We start from the raw sequence: 16,709 nt of genomic DNA on the forward strand, positions 1-16,709 counted from the left end.
GACTGCTCAATTTGTTCTAATAACATTGAAACTGTGTGTTAAGGATACGAGTATAAAAAATGTTTAAAAGTCTCCATGTTCCCGGGTAGAATTACCGTAATTTATATGAATGACAGTAAAATACCGGTGATTTACCGGCCAGTTCGGTTTGGAGATACAATGATATCAAAAACATATTTGTAAAATCATCATAAATTAACCATGTGATAGACCATGAAATTGTAAGTTAATTTTGACAGATTAAATCATAAGTCTAAGTTACTGTACATTTCCTTTCGTGTGGAGATACTAAGGTACTGGCCGTGGCCATATAACAGATAGGTATAATAAATTACAACGTTCGCGTTGAATTAGCATCCAATCACTAGAAATTTACGATTTATTTACAGCTACGTACAGTTTCTTCCAAATTAATTATTTTATATACCGCATAGTACTTATTATTTTATTTTCACGAAACGTTTCTCTTTGGGTATTTTCTCGGTTCTGGGAAATGGCGGCTATTTATTTACTGGCAATAAAACAGTTTTACGTATACTCGTATAACATACAAAAGGGTTATCATTAAGGTAACTTGACGGTTTTATTTGATTTGCTCTCAACAGCCCATTAAAGTTTTGATTAGAATCGCGAGCATTACGAACGAGGGAACGGAATACCACCAAAGAATAAAGGATATAGGATTTAAACGTGTATTATTTTGATAAATGTTAAAAATAAACGAAAATAAATTTTTAAGTAGTTTTCTGCTGTCATTTACTACCAAGTACATATGTATAGTTAGTTGTATTTTGATTTGACCAATACTATCCGACTAGAAAGCAAAATATAATTATTTATTTGTTTACGGACTATGTAAATCCATCAGATTTTTTACATACAAACACGATTTTATTAAAAAAATTACGATGAAAACGGAATTTATATTTTTTTCGTTCGACGTCGGATAGATTTTCTAGTAAGGTTTAAAATAAGCATATTTCGAATTACCCGAAAACGAGACGTTTCGCGCCCTACAGGGCAAACGTCACGTATGACGTTATGGCGCCAAACTTGCTCATGTTTAACCCCGAAAATTATAAATTAAAACTCGTTTTGAATACATCGATACTTATATCATTAGTATCGTAAAAATCCGCTCTAAATATATATACTATTTTTAACGTTATTCCCGACTTGTGAAAATACCCTATTTAATTCAATATCAATTTGCATTACTGACTGTATTTTGTTGGTTGTATTATTATTAGAAAATAATATTTGTAATGAACGACGCGTTTATATATTGTCAGCTACAGAACACAACGTTAAACAAAAACGGCAAAATGTGTTCAGTGCTAGGGAGATGTAATAAAAATATTAAAAAAGTTTTTTTGCGTTATGAACACTTTTTTAGAAAAATATGGAAGATTATCGGATATAGAAGATCTTACATGCAATCTGCTTACGATCGTGTCATTAATTTATCTGAACATAGTGGGAAAATTACTCAGTGCTTTGTAAAATCTTGCAAAAAGGTCCCGTATGGTACGGCTACCAGCCGCTATAACCAGTTTCTGAAGTGCTAGCTACAAACTACGAGTTTGTAAAAACGGGAAGGTTACTTTTTGTCTCATATTGCGAAATTCAGTGCAAGGTTACTGTACTGCAATGCAAAATGCAGCGTAAATAGGACTACGGAAATGACATACTAAGATTCAGCTGTAACAGATATTGCAAACAATTTGATGTATCTCATTTTTCATCAATTTAAATTTAAGTAGACTAAAATTGTGTCGTGTCTTCTGATGACCATAGATGCGCTATAAGTCCAATTTAGTTAAACTGTGACATGCGTTATTTATTCTGGAAATTTGACTTTAATTTGAAACTATAATAATCTTCCAGAAATCTTAAAATCAATAGCAAATATTAAAACATTTAAATCTAAACGAAAAAAACACACGAGATCCACGAGAAAATTGTGTATTTTTAAGAATATAATATCTTATTTTAAGGAACCTGTTTTAGATAATATAAAAAAAGAATATAAACGAACTCCCTCTCTAAACACGAGTTTTCACTGCTTCAAGGGGTAAAAACGTTATTATTAATTAGGTAAGTGCGAAATATTTGTAATTTTATACTTTTTTCGCTAACATTTTTTTCAATTGATAAATAAAATAAAAAAAATAATTTAAAAAAACACACGACTAAATCGGCAAAATCTCAAACGTTTCTGAACCGGCATGCGGAAAAAAATTACCCGAACGGAAGACTCGACTCCTCTCCACATGAGCAAATGCTGAGAAGTTCCTGATTGGCCCATATTAGAATATCTTTCCTGATCCCAACAGTTTAGCTAGTATAAAGTAATATTAATAGCAGAAAAATCCTCATTTTGAAATATAAACCTTGTATATTATAAGCAAGGTAAAAAATAATGCGACTCCCATATATATATATTATTTTTAAAGTACCCTAGTCACCACTTAGATCCACCAATATCATAAAAAAATATATATTTTATGTTATTTTTATTTGTTTATTATTCTCAAAGGTCCAGTCGTGTTATGTCTCGACTGGTAGGTGTCATCATGTGCATTTTCAGGTTCATTTTAAATTTGCCTCCAGTGTAATTTCTCAAGTGGTAAGGTAAAATATTATAGTATGTCCATCAAATGTTATTTTTTTCTGACCTACGTTTGTCTTTGCTTTTTAATGTGGTAGTGTTGTTGTTGTTTTGTATTATATTTGTGTAAGTCAGCATTTTTTGTTAATGTTATGCCATATTTTCCAGTGCAATTCCGAGTGCAATTCCGAGTGCAATTCCGAGTACAATTTTCATTGTCTCAATTTTCGTCGAGTATTTTATGTCAAACTGATTGGGTAGGATAAGTTGTATGTTAGTTTGATTATTTTATTTTGTTGTCTTTATATCCTTGTTGTGAAAAAATAGCAGGAGAAATCAATCCACCATAATTTCATCGTGCCGTGTGGATTCGCACGAATTGTCTGAAATAAGCCTCAATTTGCAACAATGCAGGCTGGTTCCGACCGCAGTAAAAGAGCGGAAACTGTGCGGAAGCAGTGAGATTTTGCAGTGTATTGGTCGGTGTTAGCACGTCTTATTGTTGAAAAGGTATAGGGACTGATTCCGGGTAGGTGTCTTCCGCAACAAAATATTGATTCATTCGCACGTGCTTAAGACGCTTCCTACACGCGCAAGGGTCCATGGTTCGATTCCCGGCGAGACCACAAAAAATAAAAATGTAATATTTTTCTCAAGCCTATGTTTTCTGTGCTATTTTTACCGGGTTTTTTGTGACGCAACAGATGAATAAATTAACAAATTACAACAGGGATGGAGAATACCTTAAATAAGGGAATATGGAAGTCAAGGCATTTACAGGGCTTATGACCTGTCATTGGCTGGTTTAAGTGGCCACTTTACACACTGTGTAACATTCACCATTTTGCCTATTAATAATAACAATATTATTTGATTGAATTCTGTTTATGTTATTCAAACAAACACACAGACAAACCATCACGCCGTTTCTCTGTAGGGGTAAGCAGAGAGGATAGAACGCCATAACACTCTATCTTGGCATACATACCTCGCTTCCTCTACATTCATACATCTTCTCATGCACGCACGCCGATTATTCCTACTTTTGACATGTCCATCTTCAAGTATTTGATGGACTTGATCATGCCATGTCTTTCTCAGTCTTCCTCGTTTTCTGCATCCATAAACATTTGCATCGTGGATCTTTCGCTGTCCATTCGCTCTACATGTCCAAACAAACGCAGCACCCCTTTCTTGATTCTGTCAATAATGCATGTCTCAGCCTAACACACTTCACGCATCTCGACATTTGTGCACCTATCATACATCGTTTTACCACACATTCGCCTGAGGGATCGCATTTCGACAGCATTCAACCTACTTTCATCATCATTTTTCCAATTCCACACTACGCTCCCATACATTAGAGTTGGCACTAGAACTCCGTTGTGAACTGCCAGTTTAGCCCCCTGCGATAAACATTTGTTTGCCAAAGTAGATTTTAGTGCACCGTTCACCCTGTTCCCGTTTATGTTATTAATTATTATATTATATTAATTATGTTTCTGATCCAATATTATATTCGCGGTGATGTACTGGTACTGGTATGTCTGCGTCAACTAATTACTTGTGTCCCAAAAATGTGTAATTAAGTAAATAAATAAATTAAACATGCACAACATAATAATTACATTAAGGAAAAACGTAGAATAAAGACATAAATCACCGTATTTCGCTTCAGCTTTGTCGAATATCGCTTTCGTTTTAGGTCAAGGATAGTAAGTCCGCGTCTGCCCGACTCCGGCAGTTTGACAGGTATCCGGTCAGTGCATAATACCCGTACAATATGTAGATATACCAATATGGATATTATTCGGGTGTACCTAAGTAATGAGCAGTAGCTACATCGCACGCAACCGAGGTATTAAATACCGCAGACCGCAATCTCATACGTTTTAAACCAACGCGGCGCGGCGGTTGCAACAAATACCACGAAACATAAACGTAAAACTCGAGAGGAATGTAAGCAAATAAGAAAATAACTTCATCTGTAATTCGTACACATAGAAGAACATTGTCGTAAGTCACAATTGAGCTGTTTTGAGTTATAAATGTAGTCTAACAATATTATTTTCTCTTTCTTAGTACTCTGAAATATTTCTATGATTTTTTTTGAGCGAGTTATACTACAAACTTCAGTATTCTATGAAATCAATTGAGTAAAATGGTAAATGAAATGAAATTATTAACATATAAACAAAGAATATTTCACAATACAATGATATTTGTTCATAAAATTATAAACTCTAATAAAAAAACCGAATTTCGGAAAAAAATTGATCGGAACCAGCATGAACACGATCACAATACTAGAGAAAAGAACAAAATTAGACTTCCATTTAGGAAAAAGGCAAAGTCACAAAATTCAATTTTATTTAAAGCAATTAAAAAGTACGAGTATTACGAAATGGAAAAAAATATTTATGAAGAAAAAAACATATCAAAATTTAAAATAATGTTCAAGACATATGTGATAAACAATTTATAAATTAAATATATTTGCAATGTTATTATTAGAACACACATAACAATATGTATGATATGTGTGCCCTACTTTAAGATTTAAATGAATAAATATCGGAAAGAACACTGCAGTAAATATGACGCTAGCGTTTTTCTCATATTTTGACAGTCAAATAAGCAAATACTATAACAAATACCGGGCATTATTATGTCAAAATACATCAAATTACGAAAATTAATACATTGTTTTTGCTCTTCTACAAAATGGCCAGTTTAGCCATACCACGGTGTACTTTTGGGGGGTGCTTTTTTTTTAATGAGATGAGAACCAAATCAGAGATGAGATGAGATGAGAAAGTTGTGGTGTCTCGAACCAAGGAGGGGTTCTGATCTGGAGTCCGCATAAGGTAGGTACTACCACGGTCACCGCGAAACAGTATCCGACTCCTTTATGGACCTCATTATGCAAACATTAACCCTTAATAGTATAACTAGAACAAAGTGGTACATACATATACCACCAAAATTAATGTATTTATTTTTCAATACATATTTCTTTTAATAAGTTTATGTCACAAGAGTATCGTAATAACGTACACTGGTAGATGAGTGTTCCATTCAGCCTTTTCAAATGCAATATGTTTACTATCTTAAAAAATAACATATTTTATTAGGCTAGCAAGACAAAAATCAACACAAAGTGTGATATGTGTCTTATAAACTTTATTTTACTTTATTTTCATTTTACTTAGGAAACCAACAGTTTTACATACATATTTGTAGTAAACACAGATATATTGTATAAACTCAAAACCAATTTTTTTTTTCACAAATTGTACAAAGTTAGTGAAGAAAATATATTAGATAATATATAATATATAGGCGGCCTCCGTGGTGTAGTGGTCAAGACGCTTGACCACACACGAAAGGTTCCGGGTTCGATTCCCGGTGAGAACACAAAAATTAAAATGTGTATTTTCTCAAGCCTGGGTGTTCTGTGATGTAATTCACCACTGTAATTGGGCCTCCTGGCCTGTTGTGGTGCAAAAATAAATAATAAAAAAAAATAAAAAAATATTTTGTATAGTTTATAAATATAAAAATATTTGTTTCTTTGTTTTTTTTAAAAATAATTATATAAAGAAGGTATATATATATATATATAAATATATAAATATATATATATTCGTATTATATATATTTTTTAAACTGTAAATAAGACGGGACTAGGAACAGGGATGCACGAAGAGAGGATAAGGAGGGGAGGGGGGAGATGTACATAAATATTATTATAGTGTCTATCAGTAAGTTAAGGCCTATGGAAAGGGTTCATGCATAATAATTCCGACTCCTACCTTGTCTTTTAGGAATAAAAATTAATTATTTAAAAGCAAGAAGTATGTATGTATTTTTTGTGAAATAATAAATAAAAGGTCTAAAGTAACAACAAAACACTAACGTTACCAACTATTACGCAATTATTATGGTTTTTAAAAATGTAGTTATTGCTGTTTAGTTATAAATGAATAGTTTTTACACTAAGACATATTGATACGGAAATACATTAACGAAATACTATTTTTTATAATAAATCACAAGAAATAAGACATAAAACGCAGTGTCGAAATTCGAATAAATTATTACTTTTTAATAAAAAAAACTTGTTGCTCTTTGTATTTCATAACCACGTAGTGATTTAAGCAAAACGTATTTTTTACATAAATTTACGACATTTTTATTTTAAAAAAATAAAAGAAAAGTAAAGAATTAAGAACTATAAATTATTATGTAAAACTATAAACGTACAAAAAGTAAAATAAAAAAATTATAAGTGCAAATTTGGGCACAAAGATTCCGTATTTTAGCTTGTTTAGTTGGCATGGATAAACATACACAAAATTAAGTAAATATTACATCAGAACTGTTTTGGGTATGCCCAAATGTTTGCAGACAAACTGGATTTCCACCCCAGGTAGTATCTAAGATCTAAATGTAAATGCCTAGACTTCCATATTCCCTTCACAAAAAGGTTTTCCCTCTCTGTTGCAACAAATTTAGATCGATATTATATGAAAGAATTGAAGAAATATGAATGTCCAAACATGGGCAGAGTGGTGCATGTTACACATTGTGTAAAGTTGCCATTTAAACCAGCTAATAACGGGTAATAAGCCCTGTAAATGCTTAGGCTTCCATATTCCCTACTCTAAATGTGCTCCATCTCTGTTGTGATTTGTCAATATTATATACTTAATTAATAACTATTATTGATAGTTTGGTATCCAATATGCTCATACTGAAACTAATGCATCTCCAAATAATCGTGAAACATAATGATCAACCCGCTCGGTTGAAACAAATCTAATGGTTTTTACAAACTACGTCACGGAAGCTCTGGATGCAGGACATCAGGTAGACTGTTCATATAATGACTTCGCCAAGGCCTTTGATACTGTCGACCATGATGTCTTATTAAATAAGCTATATGAGATCGGTTTCTCGGATGGTATGTTAAAATTAATAGCGAGCTACCTCCAAAACAGAAACCAATACGTCTCCTACGGTCTATTCGCGTCAGAGTGTTTCCATACTTTCTCGGGTGTCCCGCAAGGCTCTAACCTGGGTCCATTGTTGTTCTCAATTTTCATTAATAATATTAAAAATGTAATTTTGAACTCGCGTTTTCTGTTGTTTGCGGATGACTTAAAACTGTTCTTAAAGGTGACAACTTCTGACGATTTTCGTCTTCTCCAAGCGAATATATCTAATATATCTGAATGGGGAAGGCGAAACAAACTTGGGTTTAATGTTTCCAAGTGTTCGGTCACGTCCTTCACTAGGGCCCAAAAAACTCTTTTTTTAGCTACAAAATGAATGACCAGAATCTGATACGAACATCGAATGTCAAGGATCTGGGCGTTAGATTTGTAAGCACTCTGACATTTCATGAACACATAGAGACAATCAGTGGTGATGCATTGAAGATGTTAGGATTTGTTCTGCGTACTGCCAGGGTTTTCGAAAATACCCGCGTACTGAGAACTCTTTACAACTCCTTGGTGCGAAGTAGACTCGAGAGTGGCTCGATGATTTGGGGGCCACATGAACTGAAGTACTCTCTTATGATAGAGAAAATCCAAAAGAAGTTTCTGAGATATCTCTACATGAGAGAGTGCGGGTATTATCCTTGGCTCTACCCGACCGAGTTTCTCCAGGGTATGCTTGGCTACAACAGTTTAGAGACTAGAAGGAATGTGTATTTGACCACACATTTTTATCGATTGTTGCGCGGTATTGCCGATAATCCTGAGATTATGATGAGCATTGGTTTGTTTGTTCCTGATAATTACCTAAGACAGCGTCAGCATAGATTGTTTCATATTCCGATATTCAGGACCAACCTGCCTATGGTTATGCCTGTTGGAAGGGCTACCGCTATGCTGAACAACATCGCTCTGGATATTGATCTGTTCCATGTATCCGAATGGGTTTTCCGGAGCAGGATTCTTCAACTACTTTGACATGAGTCTCTTTCCTGTATTTTTTTTTCTTTTTTATAATATGTACGTATTGAATATATTTTTGTAATGTATATGTTATATTTAAAATAAATAAATTGAATTGAATTGAATTGAATTGAGATATCAAACCCGCCAAGCAGCGCAAGAGAAATCAGAAACAGATATCCCGCCTTCCCTACACAAGTAGACGCAGAGGATAGAAGTCTTTTGTTGTTCTTTGTATACCGATTATTCCCGTTTTGAAGTCTAATTTTAAACATTTGTTAAAATTCTATTTCTGAGGGGCGAGGAAGACGATTACCGAGGATTATGATCAGAATACTAAACATAAAAATACGAAGGATAATGAAAGACAGATTATAATTGGACGTTTGTACGAGATTGGGTTGGCAAGACTGCGGATGCCCCTACGCCGCGATTATGAACGTTATCTTCATAGGTACAAATCGAGACGGTATAAACTAACATCCATATTTATGTACGAAATGTGTTTATTTGTACGAAGATTCTTTCGAAGTATCTTTGTAGGTGACCTGTAATTGAATATGTTTAGAAAAAAAATGTAAACACATTCTATTTTTCATACCGAAAACTTAATTTTACTTTGTAGATAAAATTGAAGATACATTTTAACTTCCCATACGAATACGGACACTAAAGGCCTTAACCACGATTGTCTACTTTACAAGTCATTACGTTCTCGGCGTCCTGGACGTCCATTGCAAACAGTTAACCAAAAATATATACTAAAAGTACAAGAATATAAAATCGTCGATATAACATTAAGGAAAAGAGGGAACAAAATTGGACTAGGTGAGAATGGAGAAAGATGGTTTGAATTCGATTCAGTGATCGAATGAAAGAAGACAACCTGTTATCGAAGAAATCAAGACTGAAATATTCGTTGGGAGACCTAAGAATTTTGGGCAAGGCCAAGTGAAAACCAAACTTAGTTCTATGGTTTTCAGTTTCAGCGAGTGAGTTGAGGATTTTAATTAAAACAAAAGATCGGATTTATTTCGACGATCTCGAAAGAAAGATATATTTAAGATATTTTCTAGCTCATTATATGTGTATTCGCTTCTGGATAAGCTCAACATCCAGCCTATCTCATGCGCAATATCAGACCTGGTAACTCTGGTCGAGAAGGTTTTCCGCAGATCTCCTGGCGGACAGCGGCAGCGGCAGCGAGGGCCCCCGGCGCGCCGGGCCCTCCAGCACGTCGGCGGCGCGCACGTCCTCCATGGAGCGCGAGCGCGAGCGCGCGCGCGCGCAGCCGCAGCGCGCCGCCCGCGTCGCGCCCCCGCCCGGCGCGCCCCGCCACGGCGGCGAGAAGAAGTAGTAGTCGCGCCCCTTGGCGCCCGCGCCCGCGTAGTCCGGCGACGGCCGGTACAGGGGCGGCCACGGCCGCGGCTTGTGGCGCATCAGCAGATCGCCCATCATACCGGCATCAGGTGGCCCGACTTACGGCCGAATTTACTAATACTCGATACCGACGACGGCGCGCTTTGGTTTTTTGACACCGATGATACGAGTACTTCTATCAAAATTAATAAAATATATTCAAATTATATATTTTCAAATGGTACTGAACTATTCTTAAGAGTTGAAGATTTTGTATTGTATTGCAGTTGTTTTTCTTAATAAACAAAAATAAAAATTAAATTAAAAAATTTAATGCACTTTGTTTTGCTACAAATTTTGAGATTGTTTTTACCGCAAGATTTTCGCAATATATACGTACGTTCACTTTTCACTCGATGTAATCATATGTATATTTTATTCAAAATATATTTTAAAAATACATAAATCATGATCGGCAGCGTTAATTCACCATTTCATAAATAAATCACTGTTTCACTTTTCTGCTTTCAAGAACATGTCACTAAATAAAAATAGTCCATTTCTAGGAAACATTTCTAATCGTATCAAATTCGCGACGGGGAGTTTGACGCGAGTCGACTCGATACAGTTTCCGTCGACAATGAGGAGTGCACTAACTGCAGTCGTAGAGAAAGGTCCGATCTCATCGGAGAAATGCTATCTACTGCCGCTTCTAGTCTCCCGCCCCACTTAGCGGATATCTCTTCAGTGAGCTCTTAACCGAGCGAGAGGAAAGCAACTCAGACCCGCGGAAGAGAAATAGCAAACCATCGCGCATCGCGATAACGGAAGATACACAACAAGATTCGGTCCGCGCCGCGGCGCGGTTAGTGCAGACAATCATTCTATGCTTCTCGAGAGAGTGGATGTTCCCACTGAGTCTTTCACCGCGGATTCCCGTTGCACTGGATGCTACGAGAGTCGGTTTTTCATTTTAATGACTCGGACAGCTGGACCCGTTCAGCGACAAGCTCACAATCGTACAAACTTAGAAACAATTGGACACCAGAAATTCGCAAATATAGGAAAAACCACTGCCAAAATGGTCAAACGTACTTCGAATATTATTCGTATATTTTTTATAAACTTTTAATACGATCAAATATTATCACGGTAGATGCGATAAATTAAAGTTTTTACTGATAATGAAGGCACACTGTACGCAGTGAACTCGTTTCATCGAATGTGAATTGGCTTAAATTAATTGGCGTTTTAAGTAGTCCGACAGATTAAAAATATTAAGTACACAACACAATATGTGGTCCTGCATAATACACTACTTACTGACCTGCTGACGAAACTAAATGCGTACAAATGTATGTTACGTTAATAAAAACAAATCTAATAAATTGACTTTGTTATCGAAAACCGCTCGGTACAAAATAAACGAGAAAAGAGAAACTTTAGTGCGAGTAGATAATAACACCTTTATCCGAGCAAAAGGCGGATAAATAGTATCGAGAATAATTATTTCGAAGGAATGGCGGAGAGCGAGATTAACGGATTTCTCATTTTCTCTAAAGAGAGTTAACTTTTAGTTCAATTTCGTTGCTTTCCTTTTCGATGTCCGGGAAGCTCTCTTCCAGTTTATTTTATACCAAGCCACTTGACCAAGTTGGCGCGGAAAGAAAAGCGGAATAATTAAACGGTAAGATATTGATCAGCGACTTCCATAAATACTAGGATGTGTATAATTCGCAGGATATAAATTGAAATATTAGAAAACGAATACCAACATGTGCAGGATTTCAATCCGAAGGGGGACACCGTTAAAAAGACCCACGTTTTTCAAATGATTAAAAAAAGACTTTCATACAAGTAACGCTCAATTGTTAAGTAACTCATAAAAACAAAGTTAGATTGAAAGTCGGCTCGGTATACTAAATTAAGCTATAACAATTTAAGTCGTGTTTTATTATTAAAACGGAGTTCATAATTGCGAAGGAGTGTGTGATGAGAAATGAACACAATTAAGAACACAAAAAATCAGACCGAACCCATTAATGCAACCGCAGAGAAGCTAATGGACGCATCTCCCGGGAAGGTAATAATTAATTGTATGTAAAACTGATATTACAAGGCACAGATTCACTAATTATAATCGAGAGAATGAATTAATTATCGTGGGATTTTTCGAACCCTAACCCAAATCGACGAAGGAAAAACTAACATAATTTTATAATAATGAACTTATAAGAACATTGAATTAAAATTTACAGATCAATTACAGCGATGTCATGGTGTTATTATTTTACTCGACGCATTAAACCAACAGAAGATTGTCAAACATTGACGCTGTTTGGTCAACTGGACAAGATAGCTTGATTTTAAAATAAAATGACTTAATCCTCAAAATACCGTTATGCTTAATTATATCTGCACCCTTACGCCTTACGGGCTAAACCGAGGGAGCCACGTTGAACGAAATGTTCAGGAAACGAGATTTTGTAATTTTGCGATTTCCAAAACATAACTTGAACAAAATGAGATCATTTCAATCTATAAAGAACTTTCAATGTAAAAAAATGATTATTTTGTTATTAATAATACATATTAAAATTGCATACCTGAGACTACTGATGTATTTTCCATTAAAACAAAGTGGACTTCAGATTTTCATTTCAACCTTAAAAAATTACTGTTTTTATTTCATGTTTATTCACTTTATTTTTTAATGGCGCGATTTCGAAAGAACGGCGTATTGAAAACGTATGATTTCCTCACTTTTTACCAGACTACAATCTTAATTCACAATAAAATCACAAGTGTCCATTTGAGTCTGATATATTTATTTTGATAGGTAATTGAAAAATGCCGATGTTTGATAATTGAACGCGAAACTCATTTGCACAGCAATTATGAACCCGGTGCGCGTGTGCGTACAAGAAGTAGAAATTATTATAACGAGCAGCAAGGCGTGTAAAAATAACAATAATCTAATTACAATGGGTTCAAGACGAGTCTCTCACGGGGACCGTTAGCGAGCATATTGCTTGCTTATTGGATCAGCGGACGTGTTCGTACGTAAACTACGATGAAAAGATACAAAAGATGGAAGTCTAGGAATTTACAGGGCGTATGACCTGTCATTAGCTGGTTTAAATGGCCATTTTGCACACGGTAAAATTTTGCCGATGCTGGAACATCCATATTTCTTCAATTCTTCCACCTGCTGATGTAAGTGAAGATTAACCCTTTTCTTGGCAACGTAACCTATAGGATACATGTGGTCTTATTTTTTCTCATGAACTTAAACACGAGTGATACAGTAATCAGTTAAAATCGCTTAACCATATTTTTCATTCCTAACTACATTATCATAAATAGAAAAATAAAATATCCATTCGTTCTACCGAAATAAGAGTTAAGAGCTGAACCCATCATCATTCATCTGATGAATTATTTCACATATTAGGCAACGCCTTAAAAACAATTATTCAATTTTTATACATCTTCTTGTTGACAAGTTAGTTAAATAACAATATTTTGAGTTTGTCAAAATGTTTGTAGACAAAATACTGGAGTTTACCACTTAGGGAGCTATTAAGATTGGCGAATTACAACAGAGATGGAGAACATTTAGGTATTTTATTTGGTTTATTTAACACTTTATATGCATATACAATACATATAAGGGCGGGCATATTGCCTTGAGGTAATTTCTTCCTACCTACCCAAACCGTTCAGTTTGAGAAAATTACAAGCACATGGACATATTCTAGGTAATTCATTATGCAGAATCTTATAATTTTATACAAAAATTTCAAACAAAATTTAACAAAAAAATTACACTATACTATGAAGAGTGGTGAGGAGATGTGATGGGAAGGAAAGAAGAAGGAGAGAGGAACAACAATTTAAATATTTAGATAGTGACATTTCAATCTTGATTTAAATGTAAATAAAGGTCTCTGACATTAGTGGGTAGATTAATCCACAATCGAGCAGCTACTACTGTGAAAGAGGAGGCAAGAAAATAAGAGCGGAGAAGGGGTATTAAAAGGGTTCTCTCGTTACTAGAGCGAAGAAATAATCCATGTTGTGATAGAGGTTGGAAGAGCTCTCATAGATAAACAGGCGAAGTGAGATTATTCAAAATATTGTGAAGAAGTGATAGAATGTGAATGTTTCTTATATGTCTGATACCGAGCCGGTGTAGTTGCGCGCAGCATTTGGTTATGTGGTCAACTTTAGGAAGATTAAAGATATAACGTATCCCAACATTCTGCAATTGTTCTAACTTATCAAGCAGTTCAGAATTAGCATCTAGGTAACGGACATCTGCAAATTCAAGGAGTGGGAGAAGTAAACTCTGGGCTTATGTTTGCTTTACGTTGATTGGCAAGAAATTCTGCAATCTTTTAGTATGCCTAGAATATGAAATAATTCAGTCACGGTTTTAATAATAAAGGTGTCAGCTTTAATAAACAGATGAAAGAATTGAAGAAATATGGTTGTTCAAACATAGGTAAAATGGTGAATGTTACAGAGTAAAAAGTGGCCACTTAAACCATCCAATGACAGGTGATAAGCCTTGTAAATGCCTAGACTTCCATATTTCCATATCTAAAATGTTTACCATACCTGTTATAATTTGTCAATATTAATGATTCCCTCGGGGGTGAAATCGAATCTTTTGACTACAAACATTTAGACAAATTAAAAATATTATGGAAGACGATTTAAATCAATGTTATCTTTCGAAAACAATATTTTATTTGACGTATAACTAACTGCACATTTCACAGTTAGTGGTAAAAAATGAAAACGTGAAGAAAACAGTTTTCACCGGTCACTTTAAAAATATATAAATTTATTTTTCTCAGTTATATATTCAGTAATCAAATGATTCATTATGAATAAATATATTAAATTTATATAATACTTCTAGAAGTCATTGTTGCAAGTGGAAATATATTCAGAATGACGACTTCATTACATCATCGAACATTTTAGATTTGAAAGAAGCTTCGCAAATATTTCTTCGCAAACAAAATGACATTATTTTTTGTTTGTCCAGAATTGACCTTCAAGAAAAAAAGGCAGAGTAATATATTGTAAATAATGTTTTGAGTATGTCCAAATGTTTGCAGACAAATGCCTAGACTTCCATATTCCCTTCTCAAAAATGTTTTCCTTCTGTTGCAACAAATTAAGATCTATATTTTAAATAACATTAAAATAATATTAAAATGTTTTTCAACAGAGAGGAAAACAATTTTGAGAAGGGAATATGGAAGTCTAGGCATTAACAGGTCTTATGACCTGTCATTGGCTGGTTTAAGTGGCCACTTTACACACTATGTAACATTCACCATTCTGCCCATGTTTGAACATCCACATTTCCTCAAATCTTCCATCTGTTGACTTTTGTGAAGTAAAAGAGCTGAAACCTTTATCACGTGGGTGAGATTCATCCGGCTGAACCAAATCACCTACTAGGCAACGCCTGAAAACAATTTTTATACTTCTTCTTTTACCAGGTAGTAATTCAACAATGTTTGATTATGTCCAAATGCTTGCAGACTGGCTGGATTTCCTCCCTAGGGAGTTGTTCATATTTAAATTTATTTCAATCCATATTCCCTTCTCAAAAATGTTTTCCTCTCTGTTGAAATAAATTTAAATATGAACAACTCCCTAGGGAGGATATCCAGCCAGTCTGCAAGCATTTGGACATAATCAGACATCAATATTTAGAAAATACGTAAAATTTCTGTCAACTGAAAGACAAATTCAAATTTTTATATTTTCTAAGTAAAATGAGTTGGGATTTCCCACAATAGCAAATACAATACGACATGCATAGTAAAATTAACACATGTTACTAAGTGATGAGATTGAGAGTACTTATTATTCATAGTCAATTAGTTGAGTCACCAAAACAATACTGCAGGAAGTGAGGACACCTGGGGATTGTTTTGATATGCAAAAACACAGAGAAACAAATAATAGATGCTACTTCAAAGTTTTAGTAAATTCTTAATAATTTGGTGATTTTCTTTAATATTTCTACAAAATAATTCATTCGACTAAAAATCCATTTTTGAGTATTTTTTTAATGAATCATATTTTAACGGAACTCCTTTAGCTACTGATTAACGAGTATGTAGGTAGATATTACTGCCAGCGTAAGCAAAAATGAAGTTTTTTTGACAAAAAATACAAAATGAGTAAAATATGAGGTAATGTGCTACAATACAACTTGTCTGTGCTTTCAGTTCAGTTTCAGTGCTGCAGAGCAGCGTTTATTTTATAATTAAAAAATACATAAAAGAATTTGTTACCCACTAAGTCTAGAGACTTTTCGGTGGGAAACATTTTTTTATTTTTTTTATTTTTATGACAGGTTTAAATTATATTTATTTTATTTGTATTTTACAGATTTATTTATAAACAGGCACTATAAAGTATCAAAAATATATTTCTTCAATCCTTTTTTTTTCATTTGAAGATTTTTCATACTTTTATTTGTTGTATTCCGTCTATTATTTGTTTCTGTATTGTTATTGTTTTTCGTAATATGATTTGTTTGAATTGGACATTGTCCGTAATTTTTTAAAAATAAAATACAAAATATCGGCCTCGTGGTGTAGTGGTCAGCGCGTTTGCCTACCAAGCAAGAGGTCTCGGGTTCGATTCCCGGCATGGTTAATATGAAATATGTATTTAAAAGAGTGTTTTCACACCAGAATAATTCATAGTCCCTGGACTGGTACTTTGGGTTCCTT

The 16,709-nt window shown here is 34.3% G+C and overlaps 1 protein-coding gene across 1 annotated transcript in view; it reads right to left on the reverse strand.

The window, feature by feature from the left end:
- LOC148274420 (WD repeat-containing protein 47) overlaps positions 1–10,038 on the reverse strand; it is a 32,936-nt gene extending 22,898 nt beyond the window's left edge. The window contains exon 1 of the mRNA XM_088237140.1: positions 9,724–10,038. Coding sequence (XP_088093266.1) covers positions 9,724–10,038 — 315 coding nt within the window. The remainder of the gene's footprint in view (positions 1–9,723) is intronic.
- Positions 10,039–16,709: the final 6,671 nt, after the last annotated feature.

The sequence above is a fragment of the Micrasema longulum genome, unplaced genomic scaffold, assembly GCF_059751315.1.
Source record: "Micrasema longulum isolate JH-2025_06_02 unplaced genomic scaffold, ASM5975131v1 h1tg001657l, whole genome shotgun sequence".
Classification (NCBI taxonomy): Eukaryota; Metazoa; Arthropoda; class Insecta; order Trichoptera; family Brachycentridae; genus Micrasema; species Micrasema longulum.